We start from the raw sequence: 15,089 nt of genomic DNA on the forward strand, positions 1-15,089 counted from the left end.
TTTTGACTGACAGGCACATATTCAAAAGAGCTCTGTCATCAGGCCACAGTGACAGCTACAAGCAAAGAGTCAGGGAAGAAGTGACCCAGAGATTGGTTACTGTCAACTCATCACCTCCCAATGTGCAAAAATGACAAAATTTGAATTTTTAAATTTAATCTGTTGAAATAAGTCAACTGTATTTACCAAGTACTGCTTACATAATCACTTCCAGGAGAGACCAATTGACAATGGCTCGCCAGGAAAGAAATAACAAGTGCTACTGCTCTCTGCAACGATGCAGAGATCCACAAGCCTGGCTCTAAACATTGTTCCTGCAGAGCGCCAGTTTTCCAGAAGTCACAGTAGAGGTTTCCCCCTCAACATCAAAACTGCCGCGGGGTTTTTCCAATTCAAAGGGGAAATTTTAAGCTAGTGGGTAGAATTTTCTCAATTTAAAGATTTTGTCTGTCAATTGTTTTTAAACCTATGTCAGCTGTCAGCTACTAATGATAGAGCACAAACAAGCGAGTCTTTAAAACCTTGAAAAGCATCCACCATGCCCCCCTATGCAGTTTGTTTCTCTCTGGGAACATGAGTGGGGTCCTGGTTGGGATTTTATGCTGCATATAAACACCACACTCAAATTGGCCTTTCATCCTAGCTGATTCTAATTTCATATGATGGAATCAACTATCAGTGTCTCATGATTTTCAACCAAGAGGACTGTGATGTTCAGGGGCTCTGCTACTTGAACAGATCTGAGAATCACTTCGAGGCAGAGGAGTATAGTGGTCAATAGCACTTACTCTGAAGGCCTAGATCCACTGCTTCCATTTAGCTGTGACCCTGGGTAAGTTCCTTAACCTCTGTGCTCAGTTCTCTCCTCTGTAAACTGGGGACAGTAATCTCTGGAGGACTGTAACGAGTAGTGAGTGAGTTAATACATGTGCAGTGCTTAGAGCAGTGCCCGGCACACAAGAGCTACATAAGTGTTCACACAGTTACCACCAGCAGCATCACCACCATCATTTAGTGCCTTTGAAGGCCAAGTTTAAGTCAGTGTGTGAAGACACTTTCAGAGTCCTCCACAAGGGGGCAGGGGGCCTATAGCATGGTTACTGATCTGTGATCCAAATCTGTGGATGCCTTAGAGTTCTTAGAGAAGCTGCCCAGTGGGAAGGGGTCACAGTACCCGGATCATCACCATGTGGGACTCCAGCATTATCTCAGGGAAACTGGGCTGCAGCACTTCCAGGCTGATGTTTGGCACTGGAAAAAGAAAGACAGAGGCGTGAACCTTCCTCATACAGCCTCTCCTCACAGCTGTCTGTCCATGGTGCCCACTCTGCTGCCAGGGTCTGAGTGTAACCTTCCTGCCAAGCTAACAAGCCTGTGAGAGTACTGAGGAATTCTCCATCATTCCCTCAGCCTGTAGCACTCAGCAGGCATTCTGAGGGAAGCAATGGCAACAGATGAAAAGCCCTGTCCCACCCATCCCCACTGGAGGCTCCCACAGCCCTCAGGGTCGTCACCCTTCATGACGGTGCTGCCCCAAAGGCTCCCACACCTGAAGCAGGTCGTGAGGACTGAGACCCAGCCTATCTCATTCACCAAGGCATCCCCAGGGCCCTACATGGCTCCCAGCATACTCGTCAGTGAATTGTTTAATTAGTTAGCTAATTAGCTGGTTGGTTAAATTAGGTGGTAAGAATGAAGTGGGAAGCATGAAGAAAAAAAATCAAGCCTAAAGGGGGTAGTTTAGGAGGCAGATGATGAGCTCAGAGACTCGTTGAGTTGAAGATGACACTGGACTGGAAATGTCAAATTGGAGCCTGGGAGTATAAATACCAGGATCAATCGAGGGCTGTGGCCATCGCTTTCTGTAATAGCCTCGGCTGGATGTGGGGAGGGGAGGAGCCTACGCAGGGTCAGAAGGGGAAAGCACCAGCTTGCTCTGAGCCTTGAGGGTAGAGAGGTAACCACAGAGGTGACAGAGAGCCCAGAGGGAGGCAAGCAGATGGACCTGCATTGCAGGCGGCAGGAAGAGTCAAATCCAGTGAGAGGCAACCAGCTCTGGCCCCGAGTGAGGCCACCGGTCACTTTTGGGAGAAGAGTTTAAGGAAGATAGGAAGTCTAAGTGAATAGGGAGAAAAAGGAGCTACCCATGCAGACAATTCATATGAAGAGACTAGGTTTAAAAAAGGAAGAAAATGGCAACAGTAAGATACCGTGGCAGCAGCGTCTGTAAAGGTCTATTTTCCTCAGATGAGAGCGACTCAGAGATGCTCCCTTCAGAGCCAGCCCGGGGCATGACCTCACTCACGCTTGGGGTTGATGTGGTCCTCCACATTCCAGACGGAGCCAAGGGTCTCCTTCAGGTACGGTGTGCACGTGACTTCCAGCTGCTCCCAGCCCCTGTGAAAGGAGTCACAGGCGTCTCTCCGAAGGTCAGAGACTCACCAGACAGCAGTACTGTCAGCGGCACGGAGCTCCTCTCTTTCCAACCTAGCGGCCATGCTCTTTCCAGCCTCTCCCTTTTGTATTCCATGACTATCCCAGAAGCAGTCTAGCCTACATCATGCCCAGTTTAGAGACACAGAACCAGAGGGTTATCACAGGCCAGAGATATAAATGCTCAACTATTACAACACATAAAACACCACAGGAACTTTGGAGCTCTGGGCTCCATAAAGTTCTTGATGCCCCTTTTCTCCCTCCATCCACCACAAATAAAAAGCAAACACGAGGTGAACACTGATCATTCGGGAATGGAACTTTGGGGCATTCTCCTTGTAAGTGTGAAAGGAAAAGCATGAGCCACTGCTGGGACACCAAAACCACAGACTTACCACTTGGGCAGGACCTTTCCCGAGGAGCCCAGGACACAACCTGTCACCAGATGGATGAGGCGAATTCGACTTCTCAGCACTTTGATTCGGTTTCCAAATTTTCTGTTTATAACCTCAATCCGCCAGAAGTCATTTGAGTCCCCTGACCCATTCTGCCACATAAATCAAAAAAAAAAAAAATACAAAGAAAATATTAATAAGATGACTTCAGAGAAGGCATATCAAAAAAGGGAGATGGTCAGCCTTTCAGATGCCATCATGTTACAGAGGTCAAATGCCAAACTGGTCTAAGTGACTGACGTGTGAAGGAGAAAAAGAGGGCCAGAGAAACATCCCAAGGGACATCCCACATGACTGCCATTGCCCCAGGACTCACTATCACAACCAAGAAAAGTAGTATAAAGCCTGGAACCTGATTCTTCACTTCACAGAACTACAGTTTAAGTTCTAAATAGATGCTTTTGCCCTTAAATTAGACTCAAGACATCCCCATGAGCCAACAGAAATAAATTTGGGTCATTTGCATCTGTCACCATGGCCATATGACAGTCATCTATCTAAGGAATGTCTAGCCTAGATATCATACTGTAGAAATTAAGACAGTTGTGTCTAATTCTCATCAGGAGATGCCCACCAGAAAAAGATGAAGTTCAGAGTCTTGGCTCTAGTATAACATGGGATGAGCAAATGGAAAGAAGGTTGGGAATTCCACCTTAAGAGACCCAGAGTCTTGACTGAAGCACCAGAGCCCTTGGAAGGGAACTTAGACAGACAGTCATAAATCTACCTTCCCACTAGGTGTTTTTGCTTTCAAACTCCTCCCCAAGTTGTAATTACTCATAGAACTTCCTCGATAAGCTGCATCACCCCAAGGAGTAAAAATCCAAAAGCAAGGTGGACAATATCCCTCTGCAGAACAAAGAGGTAATCCGTAAAAATAAAGCCAATGAGAATCCGGGATCTGGCAAAGGATAGACCTGTATATTCCTCTGGGTTCATATTGTGGCCCTGTAGCTTCTAAGTACAATACGATTTTAAAAGACATTCAAACAGTATTCATATTTGACATTTATTATGTGTCAGAACATAAAAATGGCATGGTTACTATAGGAGGCAAGAGATGGAAAAAAACAGACTTTACAGGCGGCCTTTCCCACAGCAAGCCTAGCCAAAAAGCTCCTGAATGTTAAGAGTCCCTGCACAGCCAATCGTTAGGAACATTCCAGAATTCTGGGAAGGCCGTGCTCCTCCTCATGGCACTGAGCCAGGCGACACAATGGCGTCCACTCGAGTGGCTCACTTACTATGCCATAGCCAGTGACCTGATAGTGCTTCCGGGTCAGGGGGGCCTCGTGATAGTGACTGTGCAAGTTCCGAGAAGTCCTGCAAATGAAGAGAGAGAAGTGCCATTATCTTGAAGAAAAGAGATGTGTGATGTTTCTTCTTTTACCCAGGATATTCAGTCATCTGTTCAGGCCAGAAAAATCAGAATCCAAACTACCAAATCCAACACACCAGGACCTTCTTGCCCATCCACTCACAAGAAATACCCAGAGAACTGGAGAGCTGCCCAAGCCAGGAGGGACAGACCAGCAGGAGTACTGGACCACACGCCAAGAAAGAGGCTCCACTTTTTGTTCACCCACAACTTGAGCTGGGGGGAGAGGGGACGACTGAACACATTGGTGGTTTGAGGTAAGCTAGTCTGACTTATGAGGCAGCTTTAGGGGGAAGAAAATTAAAATTTGAAATCCACATATGCCAGAGACAGTAAACCTCCTCCCTTCCGTCTACTGTTTCTGCTCCTGTCAGTTTTACAAAGTGGGGATCTGTGTAGGAGGTGGAGGGTTTAACTGAGATTTTATTTACTTTGTGCTTTTTGTAATAATCCTTACTTTTATCCATAACAAGTAGTCAGTGCTCATTATAAATATAAAATTAAAATTTAAGTATCCATAATCCTACTGACTGGGGAAAAAACACTGCTTATAGCTTTTATATATATATATATATATATATAAAATAACCACTGATTTTATTTTAAAAATCTGTATGTGATAATTCATATGAAATTTTTGCAGGGCTGCTTCTGTCATCTATTGTTCCCATTCATTTTGCCCATAGTGCCCTATTTCCTTGAGTGTTTGGTTACTTTTTGGGTGCACTGTTATGAAAAACTATTTATAGGAATGGATAAGAACATTTCCTTCCCAAAAGCGGGTTCACATTTGCTTTTGGCCAGGCATCTAGGAGACATTACCACATCTAGGATTATGTTCATTTAAATTCATGCCTTGAAGATTTTGAGACAATCCAGGTGAAATGAATTTGGATTGCAAATCCATGTGAAGATCAGCTGGTAATCACTACTTCTCAGGAACCAGATTTTGTTTCCCTGACAAACCTGAACCCCCAGGGCACCTTGACCTCCCAAACAAACTCTGAATATAGGTAGATAGGGCAGATTTACCCTAACACCAAGCCTCTGGGGGTTACAAATCTGGAGTGAAGATCACAATAACTCACCGCTTTGGGTGAGCCTAGAGCTTGGCCTTTAAAGCTTCTTCTCTCAAACGGCAGTCAAAAACCAAAGCTCAAAACTCAAGATCATAGGTTCAAGGCAGAAGGAGCCACAGCATCCCACTTTTTCTCCGTATTTCCCCTTTCACTGAGATTTTGACATAGTAACTCCTTACTATCTTGTTGGTTCTTTATGCTTTTCAGAAGATGTTTTTACATTGTTCTGGCATTTTTAGTTACTTTCAGAGAGAACACTGGTGAAATTAACTAGTTTGCCATATTCAGAAACAGACTCCTATATTTTTTTAAAGGCAACCCCTTAAGAAGAAATTTTGGGCCATTCAAATACTGCCCACTCCCACCCTGAACAAAGGGAAGCTGAAAGGTACCCTCAAAGTCCAACTAAAGTCCAAAGCTTCCCAAAGCCAGAAGAGGCAAAGTAATCATTCTCCCATTTTAGCATAGCAGCCTTGCTCCATTTACTAGGGCCTCATCCACATCTGATTCTGTTTATTTCCAGCTTAAAAGAGCTCCCTACCTTTGGCGCTCAAACCACCATTTATGCCAAACAGCAAATTTACTCACTCTTTGTGTTCCAGTCGAATGATGTCTCCATGTCTCACAAACTCCACTGGGAGTGAAGGGTCTAGGGGATCTGCTAAGAAGAAACAAGCTCTGATGTCCGAAAGCGTTCACGCATTAAACTAGTATTAATCGAGGGCCTGCCAGTAGAGTTATAGTATTTACAACGTGGTAACTCCTGTTTGAGGTGCTGACAGAATGCTGTCTCAGAGGGGAAGGAAAGCGTGTCCCAGAGATAATGCTTGAAAATTTAAAGGAGAGCGAGAATTTTGTCAGGTGAACGAGTGGGGAAAAGGCACAGAGGTATGAAAGAGCAAAACTCATGTGATCAATGGCAAATGACTTCGCATGGTTAGGGTGGGAGGGCAGAAAGGAGAGTGGGGATTGGCCAGGGGGTGGACAAGTGGGGCCAGGCTGGGAAACGTGGCCCTTATCGGCCAAGCACTGAAGCCCCCAACTAGAGGATTTTTAAGCTGGGAAGATAAATAATAAGATTTTCCTTTGGATAGTAAAAATAAAGTCTTCCAAATATTAGTTCCATGCAAATGATCATTTGTGCAGCTCTCTTCAAAATCAAACGTTAAACCCTGCATATTTTGCCAGTGATTATCTTGTCTCTGGCAATAGACTTGATCAACGTGAGCCAAAGAAAATGATGAAAGAAAAGGACTACTTCTATATCAACAAGAAGTCAAGACCAACGAGGATCTAACAAAGAGATGACAGTGGAAAAGGAAAGTGGCAGTAATCACAGCAACACAGAAGATTCCTTGCAAATTTCTGTCCCAGGAGTGGACACCAACACTCAAGGTCAGGAAAGAGATCTTCCAGGACAAATCACTGGCTCACAAGAGAATTCAAGAACTCAACTGGAGAGATGTCCATTCCTACGCTGCCTTCTAAGGTCTCTTAAAAAGAATAATCAGCAAGATGACAGATCAAATAAGTCAACAGGGAGGGAAGTTTTACTTCACATGGGCCTGTGGGGGAGGGGCACTCACGGCCATCAAGAACACAGAGACCTTCATCTAGACAGTTCCCACTTCCCAAGTGCTTGAGGCAACCTGCCTTCACACGACTCCTTCGTCACCGGGTGAAATGCAGCCACCTTAACCTGGAAGCTGCAATAGGGTAACAGAACGGGGATGTTTAAAGATTTGGTCTGTGTCCACGTGACTTTAGAAAGAAAGCTGGTCTTCCCTCAAAAATCCTCATTGCAATAGACCACTTATATTTGGCCTGTTAAGTCAAAGCACAATCTATACCAGTCTTATAAGGGTACAGAACAGACCCGGCAGGGAGCCTGGCAGGCTACAGTCCACAGGGTCGCAAAGAGCTGGACATGACTGAAGTGACTGAGCACACAGGCACACAATGGTGTCATGGTTTACATTACTGAGGAGTAGGGGCAAAGACACTGGTCACGTCAGTCACATTTCTAGCCAGAAAACCATGGCAATAAGGGGAGCTGGGGAAAGGAACAGAGAAGATGAATTTAGATGAGAAGTTGCCACTTCCCCACAAAGACCAGGAGCAGCTGACTTGAGACAGGCTGAGCCAGGCAGTGTTTGCCGAGGAGTCACAGCAAACACCTGCGGCATAAGACAATCGGAAGGTGAGCGGGAGATGCCCTGTTTTGTTCTCTTCCCAACTGCAGCAGAAGGTACAGTCTGCAGGTAGCCAGCTGTCTGTCCAAAAAACAGAAGATACAGACATAGCTCTTGTCACAAAGCCCCAGGAGCCCGAGAGGTGTGCTTCAGAGCTGCTTCGCCCAGGCCAGTCAGAGGCAGCTGTGCAGGCCTAGACAAGCCCAGCCACAGGGCTAGCAGGCCCACGGGTCTCCCACTGACTGGCCCAGGCCTGGACGAGCAGTGGGCAGCAGTCCTCTATCACATCCAGACAGCCGAGCCGCACCATACGCTGGGGTCTGCAAGGCTTGCTGTGCTCCACATCAGACATGAGAGCAGCCACCAGTGTCCCCAGTACGTGCCCAGGGAACCCAAGTCTGAGCCTCAGCCTTCTCTCTGGCTTCAAAATGACAGCTCTCAGGGCCGATCTCATCACTCTTGCTCACTGCTTATCCCTAGACCAACCACAGTCCTTGGGACATAGCAGGGGCTCAATAAATCACCGTTGAAAGGATAACTGAGATCAGTCAAGACGGCAAAGAATGCTTAGGAAAGCCCATCCTAGAACCATTCTTTTGGAAGCATGAGAAATGTTAGGGAGGGCTCAGAGTAAGTAACAATATAAGAAGCATCAGTTCTCTGCTGCATTACCTGAGTTCGAATTATGCTTCTTGATAATCCACAGGTTGTTGTAGTCCTTGTGCAAATAGGTGGTGACCTGGGTGGGGTGGGGGGAGGAGGAGGAGGTGGGAGGGAGGAGAGCGTCACCATCAGCGCAGTCAGCCACAGGACAGTCAGCAGCGAGCCAGGACTGCTCCGGGCTCTCTCAGAAGCCCCAGCCACCCACCCAAGGGGCTGTGTTTCCCAAGGGGGCCAGAAGCAGTGTTTGGTAAGTGTGGTTCTCTCCTTCCTTCAGCACTTAAGAGGCGTCTTCCCACAAAAGCCCTTTTGATTGGTCTCTTTGTGCCTCTCTGCATCCTGTCTTTCAAATTCCAGCCTCCTAGAGGCAGGAACCATGACAACACAGTGTAACACAGGCTCCAGCACACAAAGAGGATTTAGTGCATTTTAAAAAGTCATCAAGACCATGTCTCAAACTTTCTAAATAAAAAATTCAGGCTATGTTTTCTAGAATGTGGCCAAATGAAACAGAAAAAGTTCTATTAATATCTTGTCCTAGAAGCCTGAAATTTTAGCCATAGCCATTTTGTATACACTGATTTTTAAAAATGGCATGTGCGTGAGTGTATGCATGCCATCTATTGCCAGGCCCTGTGCTACGCACCGGGCATGTCTCATCTCTAGGCTGTAGATATGATGGTTACCCTCACCTTATACACAAGGAAACTGAGGTTAAGCAATTCTACTGAAGGTCACACAGCTTGTCAGCTGGAGAGACAGGATTCAAACCCAGCCAGCTAATCCAAAGCTCCCAGGATAGACTACATACATACAATCATGTCAAGCATATAAACAAGCATATAAACACCCAGAAGCAACAGAAATAAAGGCCTCTCTCTTACAATGTGAGTTTTAATAACTCCAGTTGGATAAAACATGACATTTACTTCCAAAGTGATTTGGAATTAGCATATAGGAAAAAAATTATGCATATATTAATGGCTGCTTTGTTTCAGTGGCTCTTGCTTTCTCAGAAAAAATTAGGGACAATAGTATTAAGAACATACAAGAAGTTAAAAGTTTGGCAGCCATAGAGAAATTAAGTTCAAATTCCAGAACAAAAGCCCACACATCTACTTCACCCACCCTTAATTTACTCAAGGATGTTCAGGTTTTGTGGTGCGCATGGGTGCACTCTGTGTTGTTTGTTTTGTTTACAAAAATCATTATTATTAAAATTTCTATTAGAAAAGTCATTTATTTATTGTGAATATAGTCCATGACCTCTTTTGCCCACTGAAACATTTATTTTTACAATGAAGTTTTTTTTATAATATGAGGTCTCCTAGGAACGTAGGTATCCTGTTACAATAGAATGTTGTACATCAATCTACATGGATAAACACTGATCCTCAGATTATGTCTAACTTTTTAATACTTTTCTACATTTTCCAATTTTACTTTATAAACATTATGCTTTAAAAACATTTAAAAATCAAGACCTAGAGCTGCTGACAAGACACTGACCTACAGGGCAGGGAGGGTTACTAGAGGTTATTAAGTCCAATCCCCTAGTTTACTGATGGAGACACAGGTGAGGAAGGCTCAGAGACTCAGTCGGGGACAAAGTCAGACTCTCTATCCCTTGGCCTACGTGCTCGCTCTAGATGACTCTCACAACTTCATGTCTCCACCCATGGGCTTCGAGTGGGTAACACTAAGACCAGCTTCATAGGGCCTTCCAGAACATGGCTCTTTGCATAGTATGAGTGAGTGAGTGTTACTTGCTCAGTCGTATCCAATTTTTTTGTGACCCCAGGGACTGCAGCCTGCCAAGGCTCCTCTGTCCATGAGATTCTCCAGGCTAGAATACTGGAATGGATTGCCATTCCCTTCTCCAGGGGATCTTCCCAACCCAGGGGTCGAACTCGGGTCTCCTGCACTGCAGAAGATTCTTTACTACCTGAGCCACCAGGGAAGTCACAGTATAGAGGTTCCCAGTCACCACATCTGTTACTACATGACATCAGTAGCAAGGTATCACCACGGAAGGGCAAATTGTACGTTAGACTCCTCTGGAAAGCTTAAAACGGAAACAAAAATACACAAGGCATGGGCCCCATCCCAGACTGATTAAGCAAGAATTTCAGAATTTTTTAAAAGCTCTCCAATGGATTCTACGAAAAAAGTGCAGTCAGGCTGAGAACCACTGCGCTAGAGAGAAGCAGAGAGCCCGGAATGGGAAACTGATACCAAAACCCAATACTCTGGGTCAACTTTCTAGTAAATAAGGAAGTAATAACAATAAAATACTTTGAGATGCAACAGTTTTTCACAGAGTAAAGATTTCGCTCATTTTGCAGGAAGAGAAATTGCACTCCAAGCTTCTCAGGACAGCAGCCAGCCCTGCAGCCCCTTCCTCCCTCTCTCTCCTCAGGTCACCAGATCTGAGAGCTCGGCCCTGACCAGACCCCCAAAGCCTCCAGGTCAGAGCTGCCAGGCCTCTCACACTGCCCTTCCCAGGCCTCCTTCTCCACGGTCTCTGCAGTACCTGAACTGCTGGTGTCTCCTGCCCCTGGAGACTCTGCCGGGCCTTCCCCTCCTCTTCTCCTCCAGCCTCCCCATCCACTCCCTCCTTCTCAGCTGCTTCCCCAGCGCCACTCTGAGCGCCTTTAACGCTGCTTTACACACTGCCCTCCCCTTTACACACCCCTTCAGGGCAATGTCACTGTGTCACTAACACCTGTATGCTACACATTCACCTCTCCTTCCTGAGACAAGCCCCAGCCCTAGAACACACACCAAAAACTCATCTCCAAAGCCATGCTTCCGTCTCCCTTTCTGATTACGGTGAACCAGCATAATCACACATACACCTTGACCTCCTGACCTCCAGACTACAGACCTGATATGGCTCACCCCTGACATCTGTCAAGTCTCTGGGCCCTGAATCACTCCCTACCTCTCCCTGAGGTCTGTTCACCGTCCTTTGTTATGACTATTGCCCCTGGTCTGCTCCTCCTTCCAATCCATCACACTCCTGTTAGAGCCATCTTTCTAAACTAGCAACCTAATCACGTTATCTCTTAGTAAGTTTCAATGCCTCCCAGTGTCGGCAGAACAAAATTAAATCTACTGGAGGCCTCTTCACAAGTTGGCCCCATCAATCCAACAAGTTGGCTCCTTCTCAGGCACTGTCCCCACAGCCACACCGACCACCCTTTCACGTGGACACGGACAGTGTCACTCACTTGTTCAGATGATACTCACAGCTAACCCTTCAACGAGCACTTTACATGGATTATCTCCCTCAATCCTCACAACAACCTTAGAGATGGAGGGAAGTACCATTTATTTTCCCTAATTTAAAGATGAGCCCCCAGAAGCACAGAAAGGTTAAGGAATTTGTTAAAAGTCACATCTTGTGGAACCAGGGTTCAAACTCCGATACACTAGTCTGGTTCCCAGGTCTGTGTTTATAACCTTTATGCTCTACTCGTCATCCGCTCTGTGCCGGCCACTGAGCTGGCACCCGAGCCTCCCCGGAGCCAGCAGCCAAACAGCAAGGAGACGGGCGGAAGGAAGCGCTCCCAATTCAAAGGGAAGAGGGTTACCCCACAGGCTCATTAAGGGTGCTGAGAAAGCCGCCCACACCAGACACACCTGACCCAGGAGCAGGAAGAGGCGGAACGTGGCGGTCAGAGGGGAAGTCCCCAGTGGGAGCCTGGGAAGCTGGAGTTAGCTGGGGGAAAGAGGAGAGGCTGCAGGAGGGGGCAGGATGTTTCAAGCAGGGGGAACAGTGCGGGACAGGACGGGAAGGCAAGAAGAGAAAGGCGGGTTTGGGCGCAGCAAACAGCGTGGTGCGGGCGCAGCAAACAGCGTGGTGGGGACGCAGCACGAGCGCACGGAGGGCCACTGACCTGCTGCTGGCGGGCGCCGATGCCCTCAGGGTAGAAGTGCCTGTGCGAGTGGAGGTAGCCGATGGCCATCCGCAGGTTCTTCACAGTGATCACGGAGCCGTAGGCCAGGTCTGGGAGGGGGAGGGCAGCAGATGGCGTGAGCTGGCCCAGGGTGGATGCGGCCCCCGGCTGGGCGGGGGGGCGGCTCTGAAGCCACAGCACCCCCCAACCCTCTAACAGACTCCACCGGGCCCAGGACTGCGGGAAGCAAGACACACAGCTGCCTTCTCACCCCAGCGGAGTCACCTCAAGGGGGAGGTCACCACAGTCTCCGCGGCCCTCCCCACCCCGAAGCACTTCAGAAGAGGCTGGGTATTCACAGTGCTGTTACCAAAGCGCTGTTTATAACAGCAAAGACTGGAAACAACTTGTCCCTTACTCAAGGTCTACTACGTACATTCCACGGAACAAAGAAGGAGAAGTATTTATGTCTTCATCCCGAATGTTCTCTCAGATATAATGTTAAGAGAGAGAGGCTGTTAAGAGAGACTTTTCACTATATATCATTTTGTGCCGTTTGAATCTACCACATGCAGTAGTTGCTCAATGGTATTTTGGGCTTTTAATCTGAATTTAAGGAAAAAACCCCCAGAGTAAACAGCTTACCCAAGAGCATCCACCCCTCCCACCACAGGCCCTGGGTTATGGGAAAGAAGCCTCTTTGCTTAGGACTGTCCCTCCTCTCCATGCTCTGCAATATGGCTGCCCGACCCTCCCCATTCCACGGAAACAGGTCTCACTGCCCCAGTGCTGGCCGCTCCTGTCCTCCTTTGTTCATTCATTTGGTCATAAATTACACAGTGGATGCAAAGGTGGAGGAGGCCTGGCAGAGTCCAGTCTTGGGGACAATGGCCTCACACACTGACCAACATAGGACGATGTGCCCGTGTTCCAGCAAAGGTGTGGCAATGTGTGATATGGTGGGAGCCCAGCGAAGGGAGGAGTAAATTCTTGCCCAAAGAGTGACAAGAGGATGGCTTAATGAAGAGAGCATAACTGAAATGGGCCTTTTAAATGACAAGTAGGAATTTGCTAATCCCACAGCGCCGTCCTTCCAAGGCCTCGTGCTGGCCAGCACACATAGCCTCGCACGCTGCTGGCCACTGCTGCGTCTTGATTAGGCTGTCTCCCTTCTCAACCCCACGCTCCCTCCTGGACTGCTCCTGCAAAGCCCTTCCCCCACACTCCCCAGCGATCTGACCTCTCCCCGTCCTCTCCTCTTTCTACAGCTTCCTCTCGGACCACAGCCAACACCCAGGATCAACTGTCCCTTTTCAAAGGACCCTTTTGAAAATCTCAGCTCCAAGCCCACCGGCCCTGCTACGTGGGTTTCCTCAAGCATCTCAAAGCCGACCTCTCTAACGTGGAACCCAACATCTGTCTTTCCAGGCCAATTTTTACCTGCTTTCCTATTTCTCATTCCTTCCACAGTCTGGGCAGGCCCACTGTGTTCCAGGCCCTGGAGAGACCACAGGACATTGTCCATGACTCCAGGAAGCAATCTCCTGGGCCCGACCTATCTCACTCTGTATGCCTCTAATCCCTGCCCCCTGCCCCCCTACAGAAGTGATCTCTTACACCTTTAATCCCCACAGCTCTGCGCTCCTTCTTTATATACTTAGCACACATGGCCACATCACGTAGAGATCCTGCTCGAGGCCCTACAGCCTCCAACATGCCTAACACATGCTCAACTACTCTCTGTGAACAGTGAATGGATGTGAATCGCAGGACACTCTGGTGGGAACTGACCATTAGCCCCAAAGGGCTCAATCCCCCCCAGGTTCTCTCTGTTGTCTTCCCATAGCCACAGCAGACAAGTCATCTTCTGATCAAAGAGCTCACTGCTCAGGCCGCCCTCCTCTGCACTTTCTGTGTCCCTGTTCACTCTCATGAGCGCTCAGACCAGATTTAATGGTTCTTTCTCCCACTCTGCCATCTAAGGTAACTCAGGCTATCATATCGTCTTTTCCAATCCAACTCCCAGGAATCCCTCCTGCCCTTCTCTCTTCGTAAAGGCCAAGAGACACTCACGTTCTGGGATGGACGCGTTGTGAAGGTTGTTTCCTGAAAGCCGGGCCTGGAAGGCAGAACTGAAGAAGCCATCACCGGGACCGCTGTGGGGGAGGGCGGAGCGGAAGGGAGCAGAGTTAGAGCAGTGAAATTACGATTTCCCAGGAACCCTGGGAAGAGCTCTGAGTGGTTGGTCTAAAAGAAGTACAAGGGAGCGGTGGGCTTCCCAGGTGGTGCAGTGGTAAAGAATCTGCCCACCAGTGCAGGAGATGCGAGTTCAATCCCTAGGTTGGGAAGAGCCCCCGAAGAAGGAAATGGCATACCACTCCACTATTCTTGTCTGAGAAATCCCATGGACTGAGGAGCCTAGCAGGCTACAGTCCACCACGTCACAAAAGAGCCAGACACGCCTGAGCAACCGAGCACGTATGCACAGGGCCATGGCGGTGCAGTGTCGCGGACAGACACGGGGGATGGAGCCAGAGAAACGGGGGTCCAAACAACAGCTCCCCTACTAGTCAGGTGAACTTTGTAAGATAGCTGGCCTCATTCAGTCTCAACGTCTCATTTATAAATCAGGGATTTTAAAAAATCAAAAGAATTGTTATGACTAAATGAGATAATGTATACAAAACACAGAACGCAGTTCTGACACAGTCGCTACCTGCTATATGGGAGCTGCTGGTGTCCTTGTTATTATTACCCTCACTCCAACTGAACGTGCTCATGATCCCCCATCCCTGTTAGCACAAGGGGACTGTTTTTAGGGTAAGAGGCAGTTTGGCTACAAAGGCCTTCTCTTCTTCCTTCAGGCCAGGGTACCCAGAAGACAGAACCCAGGAGGAAACCAACCCTGGGTCCCCTTTGGGTCATCCCAACCACAGACCTAGGAAATCACACGGCTCCTCCATGGGCTTAGAGACAAGAGGAAGACC

General features: G+C 47.8%; 1 protein-coding gene across 7 annotated transcripts in view; it reads right to left on the reverse strand.

Moving 5' to 3' along the window:
• Positions 1 to 15,089, reverse strand: part of POMT2 (protein O-mannosyltransferase 2) — a 41,740-nt gene that overhangs the window by 5,018 nt on the left and 21,633 nt on the right. For 4 of the 7 annotated variants that reach the window (XM_081510519.1, XM_081510515.1, XM_081510517.1 and 1 more), the window contains 8 exons: positions 14,176 to 14,258; positions 12,103 to 12,212; positions 8,213 to 8,279; positions 5,937 to 6,006; positions 4,136 to 4,214; positions 2,832 to 2,983; positions 2,306 to 2,397; positions 1,175 to 1,251 (listed from right to left, as the gene is read on the reverse strand). In XM_081510519.1, the coding sequence (XP_081366645.1) occupies positions 1,175 to 1,251; positions 2,306 to 2,397; positions 2,832 to 2,983; positions 4,136 to 4,214; positions 5,937 to 6,006; positions 8,213 to 8,279; positions 12,103 to 12,212; positions 14,176 to 14,258 (730 nt within the window). Of the gene's footprint in view, positions 1 to 1,174; positions 1,252 to 2,305; positions 2,398 to 2,831; positions 2,984 to 4,135; positions 4,215 to 5,936; positions 6,010 to 8,212; positions 8,280 to 12,102; positions 12,213 to 14,175; positions 14,259 to 15,089 lie in introns of all 7 variants that reach the window. The other 3 variants (XM_081510518.1, XM_081510514.1, XM_081510516.1) reach the window with 1 other exon arrangement.

The sequence above is a fragment of the Giraffa tippelskirchi genome, chromosome 7 (genome assembly GCF_054371585.1).
Source record: "Giraffa tippelskirchi isolate mGirTip1 chromosome 7, T2T-mGirTip1v1.2.pri, whole genome shotgun sequence".
NCBI classification, from domain to species: Eukaryota; Metazoa; Chordata; class Mammalia; order Artiodactyla; family Giraffidae; genus Giraffa; species Giraffa tippelskirchi.